Source organism: Dama dama, chromosome 10, assembly GCF_033118175.1.
Source record: "Dama dama isolate Ldn47 chromosome 10, ASM3311817v1, whole genome shotgun sequence".
Classification (NCBI taxonomy): domain Eukaryota; kingdom Metazoa; phylum Chordata; class Mammalia; order Artiodactyla; family Cervidae; genus Dama; species Dama dama.
Genome location: NC_083690.1, coordinates 26,719,528 through 26,734,621, shown reverse-complemented (window position 1 = coordinate 26,734,621; position 15,094 = coordinate 26,719,528). Strand labels below are relative to the sequence as shown.

At 50.5% G+C, this 15,094-nt stretch overlaps 1 protein-coding gene across 7 annotated transcripts; it reads left to right on the top strand.

Annotated features, from left to right (window-relative positions):
* Window positions 1-3,168: 3,168 nt before the first annotated feature.
* CD19 (CD19 molecule) lies at window positions 3,169-14,834 on the top strand. 7 transcript variants are annotated; one of them, XR_009694442.1, is made up of 17 exons: window positions 3,169-3,310; window positions 3,588-3,875; window positions 4,194-4,397; window positions 4,529-4,822; window positions 5,849-5,956; window positions 6,213-6,261; window positions 7,143-7,231; window positions 7,586-7,699; window positions 7,824-7,928; window positions 8,009-8,077; window positions 8,181-8,240; window positions 8,334-8,390; window positions 8,944-9,036; window positions 9,139-9,237; window positions 12,507-12,540; window positions 13,649-13,750; window positions 14,512-14,834. XR_009694442.1 is itself a non-coding variant. In XM_061153088.1 (16 exons), exons 1-14 carry the CDS (start codon window positions 3,229-3,231, stop codon window positions 9,225-9,227), a joined length of 1,701 nt encoding a protein of 566 aa, XP_061009071.1. In that variant the 5' UTR covers window positions 3,169-3,228; the 3' UTR covers window positions 9,228-9,237; window positions 12,507-12,540; window positions 14,512-14,834. The 7 variants fall into 7 exon arrangements, 4 of the variants coding, with proteins under 4 accessions (XP_061009071.1, XP_061009068.1, XP_061009072.1 ...); XR_009694441.1 differs by lacking the exons at window positions 12,507-12,540; window positions 13,649-13,750 and adding an exon at window positions 9,346-9,448; XR_009694440.1 differs by lacking the exons at window positions 12,507-12,540; window positions 13,649-13,750 and adding an exon at window positions 9,346-9,448 and having other exon boundaries at window positions 14,467-14,834.
* The last annotated feature ends 260 nt before the right edge of the window (window positions 14,835-15,094 follow it).

The following is a 15,094-nucleotide window of genomic DNA, read 5'->3' as shown; positions in this document are numbered from 1 at the left end:
AAGCACATGGCTGATCCCAAGGAAAATCTCTCTGTGAGCAATGTGGATGGGAAGTAAAAGGTAGAGGACAGAGAGCCCAAAGGAGAAGCTATTGAGGGACTTTCCTGGTGGTCCAGTGGCTAAGACTCCAAGCTCCCAATGCAGGGAGCTGGGATTCAAGTCCTGGTCAGGGGACTAGATCCCATGTGCTGCAATTGAGACCGAAGCAGCCAAATAAATAAATATTTTTTAAAAAATGAAGCTGTTGAAATTGTTCTGGTTTGAGTAGAGTCCAAAATAGGGGAAAATTGACACTAGAATTATTAAGGATCAGAAATGGAGTAACTTTGGTGACTTCGTACATGGGGGAAAGAGAAAAGCTTTCTGTCACTCTTCCTAACTTCCTTTCCTTTTTATTTTTAATTATTTTATTTTATTTTTATTTTTTTTAATTATTTTTTTATTATTATTATTTTTTTTTTGGTCATACATTGATATGAATCAGCCATAGATTTACACGTATTCCCCATCCCGATCCCCCCTCCCACCTCCCTCTCCACCCGATTCCTCTGGGTCTTCCCAGTGCACCAGGTCCGAGCACTTGTCTCATGCATCCCACCTGGGCTGGTGATCTGTTTCACCATAGATAGTATACATGCTGTTCTTTTGAAATATCCCACCCTCACATTCTCCCACAGAGTTAAAAAGTCTGTTCTGTATTTCTGTGCCTCTTTTTCTGTTTTGCATATGGGGTTATCGTTACCATCTTTCTAAATTCCATATATATGTGTTAGTATGCTGTAATGTTCTTTATCTTTCTGGCTTACTTCACTCTGTATAAGGGGCTCCAGTTTCATCCATCTCATTAGGACTGGTTCAAATGAATTCTTTTTAACGGCTGAGTAATATTCCATGGTGTATATAATTGATTTACAATATTGTGTTAATTTCAGGTGTATGGCAAACTGATTCAATTACTTTTTTTTCAAATTATTTTGCATTATAGGTTATTACAAGATTTTGAATAGAGTTTCCTGAGTTATACAGTAAATCCTTGTTTCTTAGCTATTTTTTGTATAGCAGTCTGTACCCGTTAATCCCATACTCCTAGTGTATAACCCCCCTCCCTTTTCCCTTTGGTGACCATAACTAACTTCCTTCCTTTATACGACCAACACTTAATGAGCACCTTCTGGATGTCAGTGAACCAGGCAGTAAAGACCCTTGTCGTAGCAGAGTGAGTAATCTAGGGCAGGAGGCCAATGAGAAGACTTGAAAAATAATCAAGCAGACTTTGGGACTGGGGCAAATGATGGGAAGGAAATAAAACAGAGGTGTGAAATTAAAAGTCCCAGGGGTGGGACTTCCCTGGTGGTCCAGTGGCTAAGATTCCGTGCTCCCAATGCAGGGGCCTTGGGTTCGATCCCTGGACAGGGAACTATTACTAGATCCCACATGCTGCAACTAAGAGTTGGCATGCTGAAACAAAAGATCCCACATGCAGCATCTAAGACCCAGCTCAGCCAAATAAATAATTTAAAAAAAAAAAAAGTACCTGGGGTGTCAGGGAAGGTCTCTGTGAGGAAGTAACATTTGAACTGAGACTTGAGTGATGGAAAGGAGCCAGTGGAGCGCAGAGCCGAGTGTCAATCCAGGCAGAAGAGCAGCAAATGCAGAGGCCCTGAGTGGGGGCAGACTGGCAGAGGGTTGAGACAGCAAATGTAGTCACGGGTAGCCTCACTCAGACCTTTGGAGGCCGTAGTTTGGAATGTTGACTTTAGGCAGATGACCGTTGTTGGAATGTTCTAAGCAGGGGGCTGACATGCTTTAGCAAGAAGACTTGGCGTCTGAGGCAGCTGAGTAGCCAGTGAAGGGATTAGAGAGATTCTGTTGAATGAAAGGCACACGGGGTGGGGTCCTGCTCCCTTGCCCCCTCCATTCTCCCAATGCTCCAGTCTTTCCCCTGCAGCCACCCCAACCCGACCAAAGGGAAGTGGGGGCCCTGGCAGCTGGAGGGTCCCCTGAGGTTCGACTCAGGCAAACAGGAAGCCACAGCCCAGTGAGACGGGCCTGGGAACCAGCAACCAAGAGAGCCGGTCTCCTGGGTCCCTGGCCCTTTTCCCTGCGTGACTGCAGCAGTGACAGACACAGAGCTTCACATACGGGGTGGGGCGAGGTGAGAGAGGAAAAGCAGGGTGGGAGGAGACGGGGTTGTGTGAGGCAGAGAAAAGATTTAAGAGTCAGGACGCCTGCGTTCTGATGTCTAATTATACCACCAGCGGAATGCCTGCTCTTAGACAACTCTGCCCTTTGGGGGGCCTCAGTCTTCCCATTTCTGAATGGGTTCCTCCCATAACTGAAGCAGGAGCTTCATGGGGGATCTGGAGACAAAGGGGCATTAACCATCAGTTATTTCTCAGGACCTCTGCAAAGGAGCCCCAGTGGCAAAATGACTTGAACCCTTAGCTCTTAATGGACCTCGTCTTTCACGGACAAAGAGGGCTTGCTATGTGCTGTGATGGGCTACAAATGCTGTATGTATATCATCCAGTTTAATCTCCACAAACAATTTTTGGATACTACTATTATTATCCCCAGTTGATAAAGAGAATGAAGCTCAGGCTTAGAAAGATGAAGACATTTAGCCAAGCAGCAAAGGCAGAGGATTCAAACTTAGGTCTGCCGGATCCCACCCTATGTGTGATGGGCTGATTTTACGGAGGTGGAAGAAGGCCCAAGAGATATTGGTTGAATGAATGAAGCAGGGTGGTGTGTGTGTGTGAAAGGAAACACATTCAGAGCTTGAGGTTGAAGGAGGGAGGAGGGGGAGAAGGAAGGAGTCTGAACCCACTCATTCAGCAAATATTCCTTGGGCAACTACAGCGTGCCAAGCCCTGTTCTGGGGCACCGTGTGTGCAGTCTGAACCAAACAATCTCTGCCACAGGAGGCTTACATTCTAGGGAGGTGGGGGACAGAAAGCGATCAAATAAGGAAACACACACAGACAAGGTCATTCACATGGTGGTAAGCACTGAGATGAAAATAAAACGGGGTAGCAGGGAGGAGGTGAGTTTTGTGGTTCAGGAGGGGTGCATGGAGACAGGGCCTGAGGCGTGACCACCCCTTCCTCTCCGGGGGGACTGCCCGCCCGCCCCCACAGACGCCCATGCTTCAGTGCCCACCGGGTCCCCGCCTGCCCCAGCATCCCCCGCGCGGCGAAGCTGGGCGCCCCGGGGAGTCTGGCCACCATGCCACCTCCTCTCCTCTTCCTCCTCTTCCTTACCCCTATGGGGGTCAGGCCCGAGGATCCACGCCTAGTGGAGGCTAAAGGTATGTTCGGAGGGCAGAGGTGGATGGAAGGGCTGGAAATCTGGGTTCCGGCTGGGTGCCCTTGGCTGAGTCACTTACCCTCTCTGAGCCTCCATTTTGTTATCTGTAAAATCCAGGGCGGGATTGGAAGGACTCTGAGGACTCATCCACTCCTGGCTGTGGGGTTGGGGGCTCCTCACCCAGTGTGAGGAGTGAAGGGGCCTAGGGGTTCCTTTCTCCCCGCTTCCACCCACCCACCCCACCCCGTCCCTCTCTCTCTCTCTCTCTCTCTCCGCAGAGGGAGGCAATGCTGTGCTTCCATGCCTTGAAGGTTCCTCGGATGGTCCCCCTGAACACCTGGCCTGGTTTCGGGGCTCCCAATTAAAACCCTTCTTAGAGTTGAGCCTGGGGTTACCAGGCCTGGGCATCCATGTGGGGCCTCTGGGCACCCTGAAGGAGCCCCAGGGAACCCTGCTGTTTCTCTTCAATGTCTCCAAACATATGGGGGGCTTCTACCTGTGCCAGTCAGGCCTGCCTTCTGAGCAGGGCTGGCAGCCCGGCTGGACGGTCAGCGTGAAAGACAGCGGTGAGGTCCGGGCTGGGGCAGGGAGGGCTGGGTGAGAAGAGGGAGGCCCACCAGAGATGGAGGAGGTCCAGTGGCTGAAATAAATCTGGAGGGAGGGGCCGGAGGGGCCGAGGGACAAGCTGGAAGCTAGTTTTAGGTGGCTTCTAAAAACCCCTGTGGCTTTATGACGTCAGCGCCGTGACTCTATGTCTTTCACTCTTTTCTCTGAGTCGCTCTCTCTCTGTCTCTCTCTGGGTCTTTGCCTCTGCCTTTCTGGGTCTCTGTATCTCTCTTCCTCTCCTGGATGTCTCTGTATTCTGGTTCTGGGTATCTTCCCAGGGAAACTGTTCCGGTGGAATGCTTCAGACCTCAGTGACCTAGGCTGTGACTCGGGGAACATCTCAACGGGCCGCAAGCCCTCTTCTGGTCACCTCACAAAGTCCCAGCTGCATGTGTGGGGCTGGGACCACTTTAAGGAGATCTCACACACAGAAACGGCCTGTGCTCCATCAAATAGCACATTGAACCAGAGTAACAACCGTGGTAAGGTGATGGCAGAGAGGGGGTGCCAGGAAGAGGGGGGATGGTGACTGGGACCTGGATGATCTGCAGGGGAGGAGGACCCCCCCACCCCAAGCATTACACCTTCCTAGCCGTGGCTCTCCCTGCCCCAGACCTCACTGTGGCCCCGGGCTCCACGCTCTTGCTGTCCTGTGGGGCCTCCCGTACCTCCCTCGTCAGAGGCTCTGTCTCCTGGATCCACAAGTATCCCATGAAGCCTGATGTCAAATTGCTGAGCCTAAACGTGAGCGAACATGCCCAGCACAGAGAGATGTGGGTCATGGGCACCCTTGGGGGAAAGGTGGTTCTGTTACTGCCCGAGGCTACAGCTCAAGATGCTGACACCTATCGTTGTAACCACGGCAACAAGACCACCCAGATGCAGCTGAAGGTCACGGCCCAGTCAGGTAGAGTTTCTCCCAACTGTGGCTCATCTGAGTGGCTGGGGCAGGGAGGGCTGGCTGAGGAGAGGGAAGAACTGGATGCTAGGCAACCTTGGCCCCTTGACCTGAGACCCAGTACCAGCCTCATCATCCCAAACTCCAACCTCTACACTGAACACTGACCCCAGCTCTTTTCCTCCCTTGCTTCTGAGATACCCACTTTTCCCTGTCTTCTCCTACCACTGGTTATTTTTTCCCATAGACTTTGGGGGAGTCTTCCTCCCTCCCTCACGCCTCACTGTTGAAGCCCTGAGCCCTCTTCTTGTGTCTGTCTACACTCCCGCATCCTGTTTGACTCCCAGGCCTCTTTAGGCCACCAGGCTTTGTGACTCAATTTTAGGCTCCATCACACCCCACACCCAGCCAACACCTGGAACTGCCATTTGATATCCCATGGACACTGCAAGCTCAACCTTTACAAAATCAAGCTCAATAGTCTTCTGGGTGGCCCTGTGTAAGTGAAGGACACCTTGCCCACATGCCCACGCCAGGAACCTGGGCATCCTTCCTTTTTTCTTACCCATCCATCAAATTGATCATAATGTTCTGCCCATTCTGTCTCCCTTCATTCAGTCCTACCGTGCTACTGCAACCACGCTCTCATACTCAGTCTGAATTTTCCCTGCTAACTTAACCTCAGCACATGGCCACATCCCACTTCTAACCTTGTGAACTCCACTCTGCCCTTCACACTGACCATGGCTGTTCTTAGCTGCAGCAGGAAGCTGATCATCTTGCTCCTCTAAATCCTAACATAGCATCTGATGATAGTCATAGTTTGTCCATGGTTTGCTTAATAGATGCCGCTGCAGGCCCTGTGCGAGGTTCCAGGTCCTCATAGGAAGGGAAGAGAGCACTCCGTGTAGCTTGGGATGTTGAGGATCTATATCTGGCCAGGGTCTCTCAGACTTATGGCGCTTTGAGGAACTGAGGCTGAAAAGCAAAATGCCAGCCTGGGGTCTTCATCTCATAGCTCCTTCCCCCTACCAGTATGGCATTGGCTGCTGGAGACTGGTGTCTGGAAAGTCCCTGTTGCGACTTTAATTTATCTGATCTTCTGCCTGACTTCCCTGGTGGGTTTTCTTTATTTTCGAAGAGGTGAGTCATGTTCGTCTTCCAAAGCCTTACCCCTCCTTCCTCAGGAGAGCCCACTCTGGTCAGTCTGACAACCATTTTCCCTCCCACACCTCCCCAACAGACCTCAGAATCCCGCCCTCCCTCCTTTTCTACCCTCCCCAAATGACCCGAGCCCTTTGGAATTTGAACTCCCATCTCCTCCAAGTTATCTCCCCAGCATCTCCCAAATCTTCACTCTTGAGTCTCTCCTCTGATTATTCCCCTTAACTCCCACCAGCCCTGATCCTGAGGAGGAAAAGAAAGCGAATGACAGATCCCACTAGAAGGTAATTATTCCAGTGCCCTCCACGCTGTCACTCCTACACTTTGACTTTACACTTTGCACTCAGTTTCCTCTGTTCATGGTGTCTTTTCCCCATCTCTATGGTTGAAATGCTGCCCAGGCTTCAAAGACCAGCACCAAAGCCACCTCCTCTGTGAAGTCCTCCTTGGATGATCACAGATCCCTCTGTAGGCTATGTCAGAAGAGAGATGCTAACTAATAACAAGTGACCACTTTTTTTTTTTTTTTTTTGGCTTCACTGGGTCTTCGTTCAGGCATGCAGGATCTTCTATCTTCCCTGCTGTATGCGGAATCTTTAGTTGCGGCATGCATACTCTTGGTTACAACATGTGGGATCTAGTTCCCCAATAAGGGATGGAACCTGGCACCCTACATTGGGAGCACGTCTTAGCCACCGGACCACCAGGGAAGTTTCAACAAGTGACCACATTTTAACCTCGAAGGGTTTAGCCTGAATCTTTTAAAAAAATATTTCTATTTATTTATTTTTGGCTGTGCTGGGTCTTCTTGCTTCGCGGGCTTTTCTCTAGCTGCCGAGAGTGGGCGCTACTCTCTAGCTGTGGTGCCCGGGCTTCTCATTGCGGTGGCTTCTCTTGTTGTGGAGCACTGGCTCTAGGGTGAGCAAGCTTCAGTAGTTGCAGTGCGTGGACTCAGTAGTTGAGGTTTTGGGGCTCTAGAGCACAGACTCCATAGTTATGGCTCACAGGCTCAGCTGCTCTGCGGCATGTGGGATCTTCCAGGATCAGGGATCGAACCAGTGTCTCCTGCATTGGCAGGCGTATTCTCTACCACTGAGCCACCAGGGAAGCCCTAGCCTGAATCTTGAGGCCTGGCCTCAAGTGCAACTCCCTTTTCCTCCCCCAGGTTCTTCAAAGTGACGCCTCCCCCGGGAAACGGAGCCAGCAGCCAGTACGGAAACATGCTTTCCCTCTCCATGCCCCACTCTGGCACGGGTAGGTACCTGACCCAGAGCGGGCACCCCACGCATCTTCCTCCAACCTCCTGAGCTCCAAGTCTTCCCGAGCTCGGAGCGCCGCCTTCAGTGAAGAGCCCGCCCCCGCGATGCTGAGCCCCGCCTACATCTGAGCCCCGCCCCCAAGACTAAGGCCCGCCCCCAGAGCTCATATCCCCGCCCCCAGGACTCGGGACCCTAAGTCGGGTTGCGAGAGCAGAACCTCGTCTCTAGATTTAGGTCCCGCCTCTGCCCTGGCTCAAGGCTGGGTACCAAGATGCGGAGTCCTCCAGCAGGGCCTGGAAGCATCCTCTGCCCGTAGCCCTGATCGCCTCCATCTCTTCTCACCCGCCAGGACGCGCCCTGCGGTGGGCTGCGGGCCTCGGAGCCGCCGCGCCGTCCTACGGAAACCCGCGCAGCGACGTCCAGGAGGCTAGAGCCGCGGGGTCCCGGAGCCCGCCAGGAACCGGTGATTGATGGGGGTGGTGATTACTCACATGAGAGGTGTCGGAGCGGTCTGGGGTAGGAATAGTGGACTGGGGCCTAAAGGAGGGGGCCCGTGACCCGGTTCCCACCTCCATCCCGAACCCCAGGCCCAGAAGAAGAGGAAGGGGAGGCCTACGAGGAACCGGACAGTGAAGAGGGCTCCGAGTTTTACGAGAACGACTCCAAGCTTGGGCAGGACCAACTCTCCCAGGGTAAGACTGCTCTCCCCCATCCCACCTCCTCGGGGCCGTGGGCTGTGGGCCCTCGTTGGATGCCCCTCCTTTCCCACCAGATGGCAGCGGCTATGAGAACCCTGAGGAAGGGAGCTTGGATCCTCAGGATGAAGACTCCTTTTCTAACGGTAATCTGGGGACCTCGTGGGGCCTCGGAGACTCGGGAGAACCCACAGGGCTGGGAATCCCCTACAGGGCAGAGTGGTCCCTGGAGTTCTCTTTTTCCTGCAGGAGCTGAGTCTTATGAGAATGAAGATGAAGAACTGGCCCCGACTGTCACCAGGACAACAGGTGTGTGTGAGGATGGTCACGTTCCTGTGGGGAGGTGGGGTGTGTGTGTGTGTGACTCAAAAGCCAGAAATGACTTCCCTCTTCCTTCTCCAGACTTCCTGAGCCCCCATGGATCAGCCTGGGACCCCAGCAGGGAGGCAACCTCCCTTGGTGAGAAGTGCTTGGGACCTGCCTGTCTTGCCCAGATTGGGTTCATGTGGCCTTGGCTCTGAAGTCAGGCCCCACCTTGACCTTGGCTCTGACCCCCAACACAAGCCTAATCCTGACCTTAGACTTGACTCTTAACCCTAACTTCAGCACTGACCCCACAGCCTATCCTGACCCCCAGTATCCATCCCCATCCCTCATCATCAACAGCAGCCCCAGTCTCAATGTACTTCCAGCCTGGACTTTGACCTCCAGTCACCCCAGCCCCAGTGCAGACCTCAGCTTTGACCCAAGCTCTCTCTACAACCTCCTGACAACTCTGACTCTGACTCCTTCCAATTCTGTTCTTGACTTTTTCTCTGACCATGAATGTGATCTAACCCACATGTGACCAAACCTTACAATGAACAAGGGCCCAGAACCTGGTGCTAACCCTTCCTAGCACAATATTGCTCAAGCCCCTAAGACCCCCCTCCATTTCTTAGGCTGCGCTTCCCTTCCCCAAGTCCCCAGGATGGCTCCTAGGCCTCCAACTCTCTGTGCCCTGCCCATACAGGGTCCCAATCCTATGAGGATATGAGAGGGATCTTGTATGCAGCTCCCCAGCTCCGTTTCGTTCGAGCCCAGCCTGGTGCCAACCATGAGGAAGGTGGGTGCATCTCCTGCCACCTCCTGTGGTCCTCTGAGACTTCCTCCCTCCTGGCTGACTTCTGGCTCTACTTACATCTTACCCCTTCCTGGTTCTGGCCAGATGCAGACTCTTATGAGAACATGGATAATCCCGATGGACCAGAGCCAGCATGGGGAGGAGGGGCTCGCATAGGGTGGAGCACCAGGTGACTCCCTTCAGGTAAGCTGGGAACTGCCCTCCAAGGATGCGAAAGAAGGGAGATGAATAGGGATGGAAGTGGGGTGCTGACTGCTGGACCCGTTCCCCATCACCCTTTCTTCTGCATAGCCTGAGCCTCTTCAGGGCCCTGAGGTCCTCACCCGACTTCGAAATCTGGGACCCCAAGAAGACAGCGTCAGCCTCTGGAACAATGTTTTGTCAGCCTTTGGATGTGTGTAACTCTGTGTGTGTGTGTGTGTGTGTGTGTGTGTGTGTGTGTGTGTGTACACAAGCGAAACTTCAGCCCCCTTTGCACTCCCCAAATAAACTGTGTGTGTGTGTGCTCAGTTGCTCAGTCATGCCTGACTCTTTGCAACCCCATGGACTGTAGCCCATCAGGCTCCTCTGTTCATGGGATTTCCCAGGCAAGAATGTTGAAGTAGGTGGCCATTTTTCTCCTCCAGGGGATCTTCCCGACCCAGGGATCGAACCCACGTCTCCCATGTCTCCTGCATTGGCAGGCAGATTCTTTATCACTGACCACCTGGGACCCCAAACTCAGTGAGCCCTTCCGATTCCAGGACACAGTGCCCTTATGGGGGAGGGGAAGGGAAGATTCGAACGCTGGTGCTCCCAGCCCCTCTGGAATCCAGCGGAGGAGGGAGAAATGTGTCTTGGGGACCACAGGGCCTTCTCCCCAGTGACTTGGCTTGCACTCATCCCCCTTACTTGCCTGCCATTCCCGCCATTCAGGCATTCAGTCATGGTTCATTCAGCAGTTGTATGAGGGGCACCAACTGAAGAGGAAGCAATCCAGGAATTGGCAGTCATCACTTCCATTTATTATTTTATTTATTTGGCTGTCCCGGGTCTTAGTTGCAGCACTCCCGATCTGCAATCTTGGATGTGGCATGTGGGCTCTTTAGCTTCGGCATTTCCCCCCCTTACTGTGTAGGCTCTTCATTGTGGAGCACAGGCTTTTCTTGTTGCAGAGTATGGGCTCTAGAGCGTTCAGTCGTTACAGCACGTGGCTCTCTTTAGTTGTGGCACACGGGCTTAGTTGCCCATGGCATGTAGGATCTTAGTTCACTGACCAGGGCGCGAACTCTGGTCCCCTGCTTTGGGAGCACAGAGTCTTAGCCACTTGACTACCAGGGAAGTCCCATCACTGTTATTTACTGAGCGTCTACTATAGTCTGACATCAATGAATACATTTAATCTTTCCAATCACCTCACAAGGTTATTAAGCTCTTATGTGCCAAGACTGTATCAAAATATTTTATATTTATTACATGTGTATGTATGTTTATGTATATTAACTCATTTTACCTCCACAAATAACCGTATTTCGTAGATGAGGAACCTGAGGCAGAGACACTAAATTACATGCCCAAGGCTTGCCTAGTTAATAAAGATCGGGGTCAGGATTTGAACTCTGGCAGTCTAATTCCAGAACCTATATCATTCTTGACACCCTCCCTTCCTAAGTGCAGTTTTGTAAATGGAAATCCGAGTCAGAGAGGCCAGGTCACATGACTAGCACTTCACAGAGCTGAATCCAGAAATCTGGCTCCTGTTCTAGCCACTGTGCCTATTACCTGGTAAACTGCCTGTGATGTAAACCACAGACACCAAGACTTCAGAGCTAAAAGTCTCCAGACCCTGAAACTTGATGTAGCAATCTCCACCACACCCAGATTCCTGTCTCAGGCAAAGATGGACTCAGTCATTGACAGTTTTGGTATCTTCTGCCTGGCCGCCCCAGCTCTAATGTTCTTCTGAAAATTGGTATCTGAAACCTCATCCCTCTCCTGCTCTCTGTAAGACTGCCTGGACTTTTTCAATACCTACATTTTTGTTTCTAGAATTCTTTTTCAATTAAACTTTTTATTTTGTATTGGAGTATAGCTGATTAACAATGTTGTAAATAGTTTCAGGTAGACAGCAAAGGGACTCAGCCATACATCTTTTTTTTTTTTTTTCAATTTTTTGCTGCACTGGGTCTTTGTTGCTGCAAGCAGGCTTTCTCTAGTAGCGGTGAGTGGGGCTACTCTTCACTGGGGTGTGTAGGCTTCTCATTTCAGTGGCTTCTCTTGTTGCAGAGCACAGAGCTCTAGGGCGCATGGGCTTAGTTGCTCTGCGGCATGTGGAATCTTTCTGGACCAGGGATCGAATCCGTGTCCCCTGCATTGTTAGGGGGATTCTCAACCACCTTAACCACAAGGGAAGTCCTAGAATCCCTTTTATTAATGCTCCAGTTCTTTCTTCATAATGTCCTGTGTTTATTATTGAGACTCTGTTCCTTCTTATCTCTGAAACTTTAAAACTTACTTTTTCCCTGGTGGCTCAGATGGTAAAGAATCTGCCTGCAATGCAGGAGACCCGAGTTTGATCCCTGAGTTGGGAAGATCCCCTGGAGTAGGAAATAGCAACCCACTCCAGTATTCTTGCCTGGAGAATTCCATGGAGAGAGGAGCCTGGCAGGCTGTAGTCCATGGGGTTGCGGTGTCGGGCACTACTAAGCAACTAACACTTTCATTTTAGCTATTTTAGTATACCTTCCTCATAGGACGATGTATCAGACATAGTTCTAATATTAATAAATGCTTTACAAGTAGCATCTCATTTTATCTTTATGACAATCCTATGAGGAAGGTACACTAAAGTTATTGTTGCCTTAAAGCTGAGAAGACTGAGGCACAGAGAAATTAAATACTTTAATTGCTAACCAACTTTAAGTAACTTACTCAAAATCATTGACCCTCAGTGTTCCCAGTTATAAAGTAGGATTAGGGAGGAGGTGATTACTGTCATCTGTACATGGTGATGTCACCATGGAAGCATTCTTAGTTTCTCCTGCAGGAGTCCCCTGAGTTCCCAGGGCCCCACTCACATCTCCTGGGACCAACTTGATTTGGCTTCTGCCACAGTTTTACAGGCTACACGGGTTTCTTATCATTTTATTCAGAGCAAGCTTTTACCCTAGAGGTTTGGTGTGAATCCAAACCCATACTCCAATGGCTTTGGGAATTCTGATGACTTTTTCCAAGCTGTATGCCAAGGTGTGTGGGTGGATTTTTCCCCCCTCTGTCTTCTGTGCCCCAGAGAGAGTCTTTTCTCAGCTCCCAGCTTTGTGCAGGGGGCTTAGTTTCAGCTCGATGCTCTTCCTGAAACTGCAGACTTGACCTCTGTCCCCAGGTGGTCATTAGAACTCCAATCTTAGGGACCCCAGCATTCTGATGGGCTTCTGTTTCACTGCTGTGACTTTGATTTCCTTCTTGATTTCTAGCACTGGGAAAATTCTGTCCTGCTTTTGAGCTCAGGTATGTACTAAGAGGAAGAAAAGAAAGAAAGTGATGCTTCCTGTTATATTTGCATAGTGTATGTTTGGAGTGTGGGGGTTGGGAAATGAACCTTCAGCATTTTCTTAGGCTTCCATCTTGGACACAGTCCATGTGGCAAAAAAGAAAATAAAATTCCCACATCTAGCTCAAGATTCACCCTCTCCCTACCGTACCCGTCAACTAATGTAAACTTTCCATATTGCCGTAGTCCCCACCATTCTCTATTGTCTCTCACCCAGCCGTGCTTCATTCACGTAGGTTTACTGTCTATGCCTGAAGCATGTAAATTTGTGACTCCTAGTGAAAACATCCTTCCTCCTTGAGGGTGAATTCAGGTCTGGGTCTTCTCTGTGCCTCTGGTACCCAATCAGAGGATGGCAAAGATGAAGAAATGAATGGGACAGGAGGAGTCAATGAAGGACTCTGGCAAGTCCTAAGATTTGGAGGGCAAAAACAGGAGTCTTGTGAGCTCGGTTACCTGGGGAATGCTTGGGGGAAGAGAGGAACCAAGGTGTGCCAACTCCAGCCCAGTGCTCTGGAATCAGACTATCTGGGTTTGATCCCAGATCCACTCTTTTCTGACTGTGTGACTCAAGCTCTCTGTGCTGCAGTTTCCTGCTCTGTAAAATAGGCATTGTCATGATAGCTACATTAATGAGTCTTAAGTGAAATATGAAGCATGTGACAGCGGCATAGTAGTCACTCGAACATTGGCTATTTTTACTATTATTTTTAAAATATGTATTTACTTATTTGGCTGTGCTGAGCCTTAGCTGTGGCACACAGGGTCTTTGATCTTTGTTGCACCATGAGGAATCTTAGCTGGGGCATGTGGGATTCTAGTTCTCTGACCAGGGATTGAACCCCGGCTCCCTGCATAGGGAGCACGGGGTCTTAACCACTGGACCACCAGGGAAGTCCTAGCTATTATAATTATTTGGCATTTATTAAGGGCCTCTGTGTCCCAAGAGCCAGAGGACACCCAGAACATTTGGGTCAGGACTTCCTCTAGTGTAGGGACCTGCTCAGAAGACGGCCAGGCTCAAAGTTTCCCAACTTCCCACCTCATGATCTGTTTCTTTGGCAGGTACTGGACCACTTATAGCTCGTGAACAGGATTTAGGGAGACGGAGGCTTGAGGGAAATTTCAGGCCCTCAGAGTCACCCCTAGTTTGCAGGAGCCTCTCAGGTAGGGAGGGGCTCCCCAGGTGGCACAGTGATAAAGAATCCACCTGCCAATGCAGGAGACACAAGAGACGTGGGTTCAATCCCTGGGTTGGGAAGATCCCCTGGAGGAGAAAATGGCACCCTGCTCCAGTATTCTTGCCTGGGAAATCCCATGGACGGAGGAGCCTGGCGGGCTACAGTCCTTGGGTAACAAACAGTCGGACACGACTGAGAGGCTGAGCATGCTCAGGTAGGGACCAAGGTGGCAGAAAGACTTTTGGTGCAGTCTCTATTCTTTCAGCTTTGCTGCAAAGAGAAGATGATTTCCTGGGGCTGGGAAGTCCTTGGAGTCCACGCTGCCAGAGCCAGAGTCTTTGTCCCTTGGGAAACAGCCCCACCTGCTGGGCTTGTGTGACTTCAGTCTTGACTTTGGCTGAGTCTATTTGGAGGACTTAAGATGTGGGCTAACTTGAGGTATATGTGTAGTGGATATCAGTGTGGCAGAGGAGGGGGATGGGATAGGATGTGGGTGGCTGTCAAGATGCTGTATTGGATGGGTGTGTGAAGCACAAGCCATGTGAACCCTGTGTGTGTGAGAGACAGGTGGTATTGGCTTTATGCTGTGTGGGCGTTCTGTGTGAAATATGGTATGGCATGTATAGTGTGAGGTGTCAGGGGTGTGAAAATTAATAAAGGGAACCCTCACCAAAGTGCAGTTGAAGGGGATGCTTTCATCAGTTACAGGAACAGTTGTCAGTTGAAGACACTCATCATCAATTACAGGAAGAACTGTCAGTTAAAGACCCTAATGGAAGAACCATGGACCGGAAAGAATCTTCAGTTACAGGTCCCAAGAGGAAAAGATGTACGTTTCATCTCCTAGAAGAAATCCATTACCCCAGCAACTCGGACAGTGAGAAGCCATCATTACCCTGAACTCCCACTTTTCTCCAGTGGACATTCCTTCAAAACAACCCCTCCCAATGTCTTCCCTTTTTTTCCTATACAATGACCTTCTCTGTTTATTGGCCTTGCCTATGGCTTTTGCTATAACTTCCTTGTTCTCTACTGTTCCTGAATAAATCTATTCTTGCTGGTAAAAATAACTGACTTTGGTTTTGTCTTTTTGGCTGTGCCACTCCCCTTGAGGAATCTCTAACCAGGGATTGAACCCTGGCCCTTGGCAGTGAAAGCGAGGAGTCCTAACCACTGGACTGCCAGGAAATTCTCTACAATAACTGACTTTTATTTAGGTCAACAGGGGTCATGCTATTGGAGGCAATGTGGGAGGTGTGACATGTAGGAGGGGGTGTGTCTGTACTGTGTGTGTTGAGGTGCACCTGATATAGGAGTTGTGAATACTGTA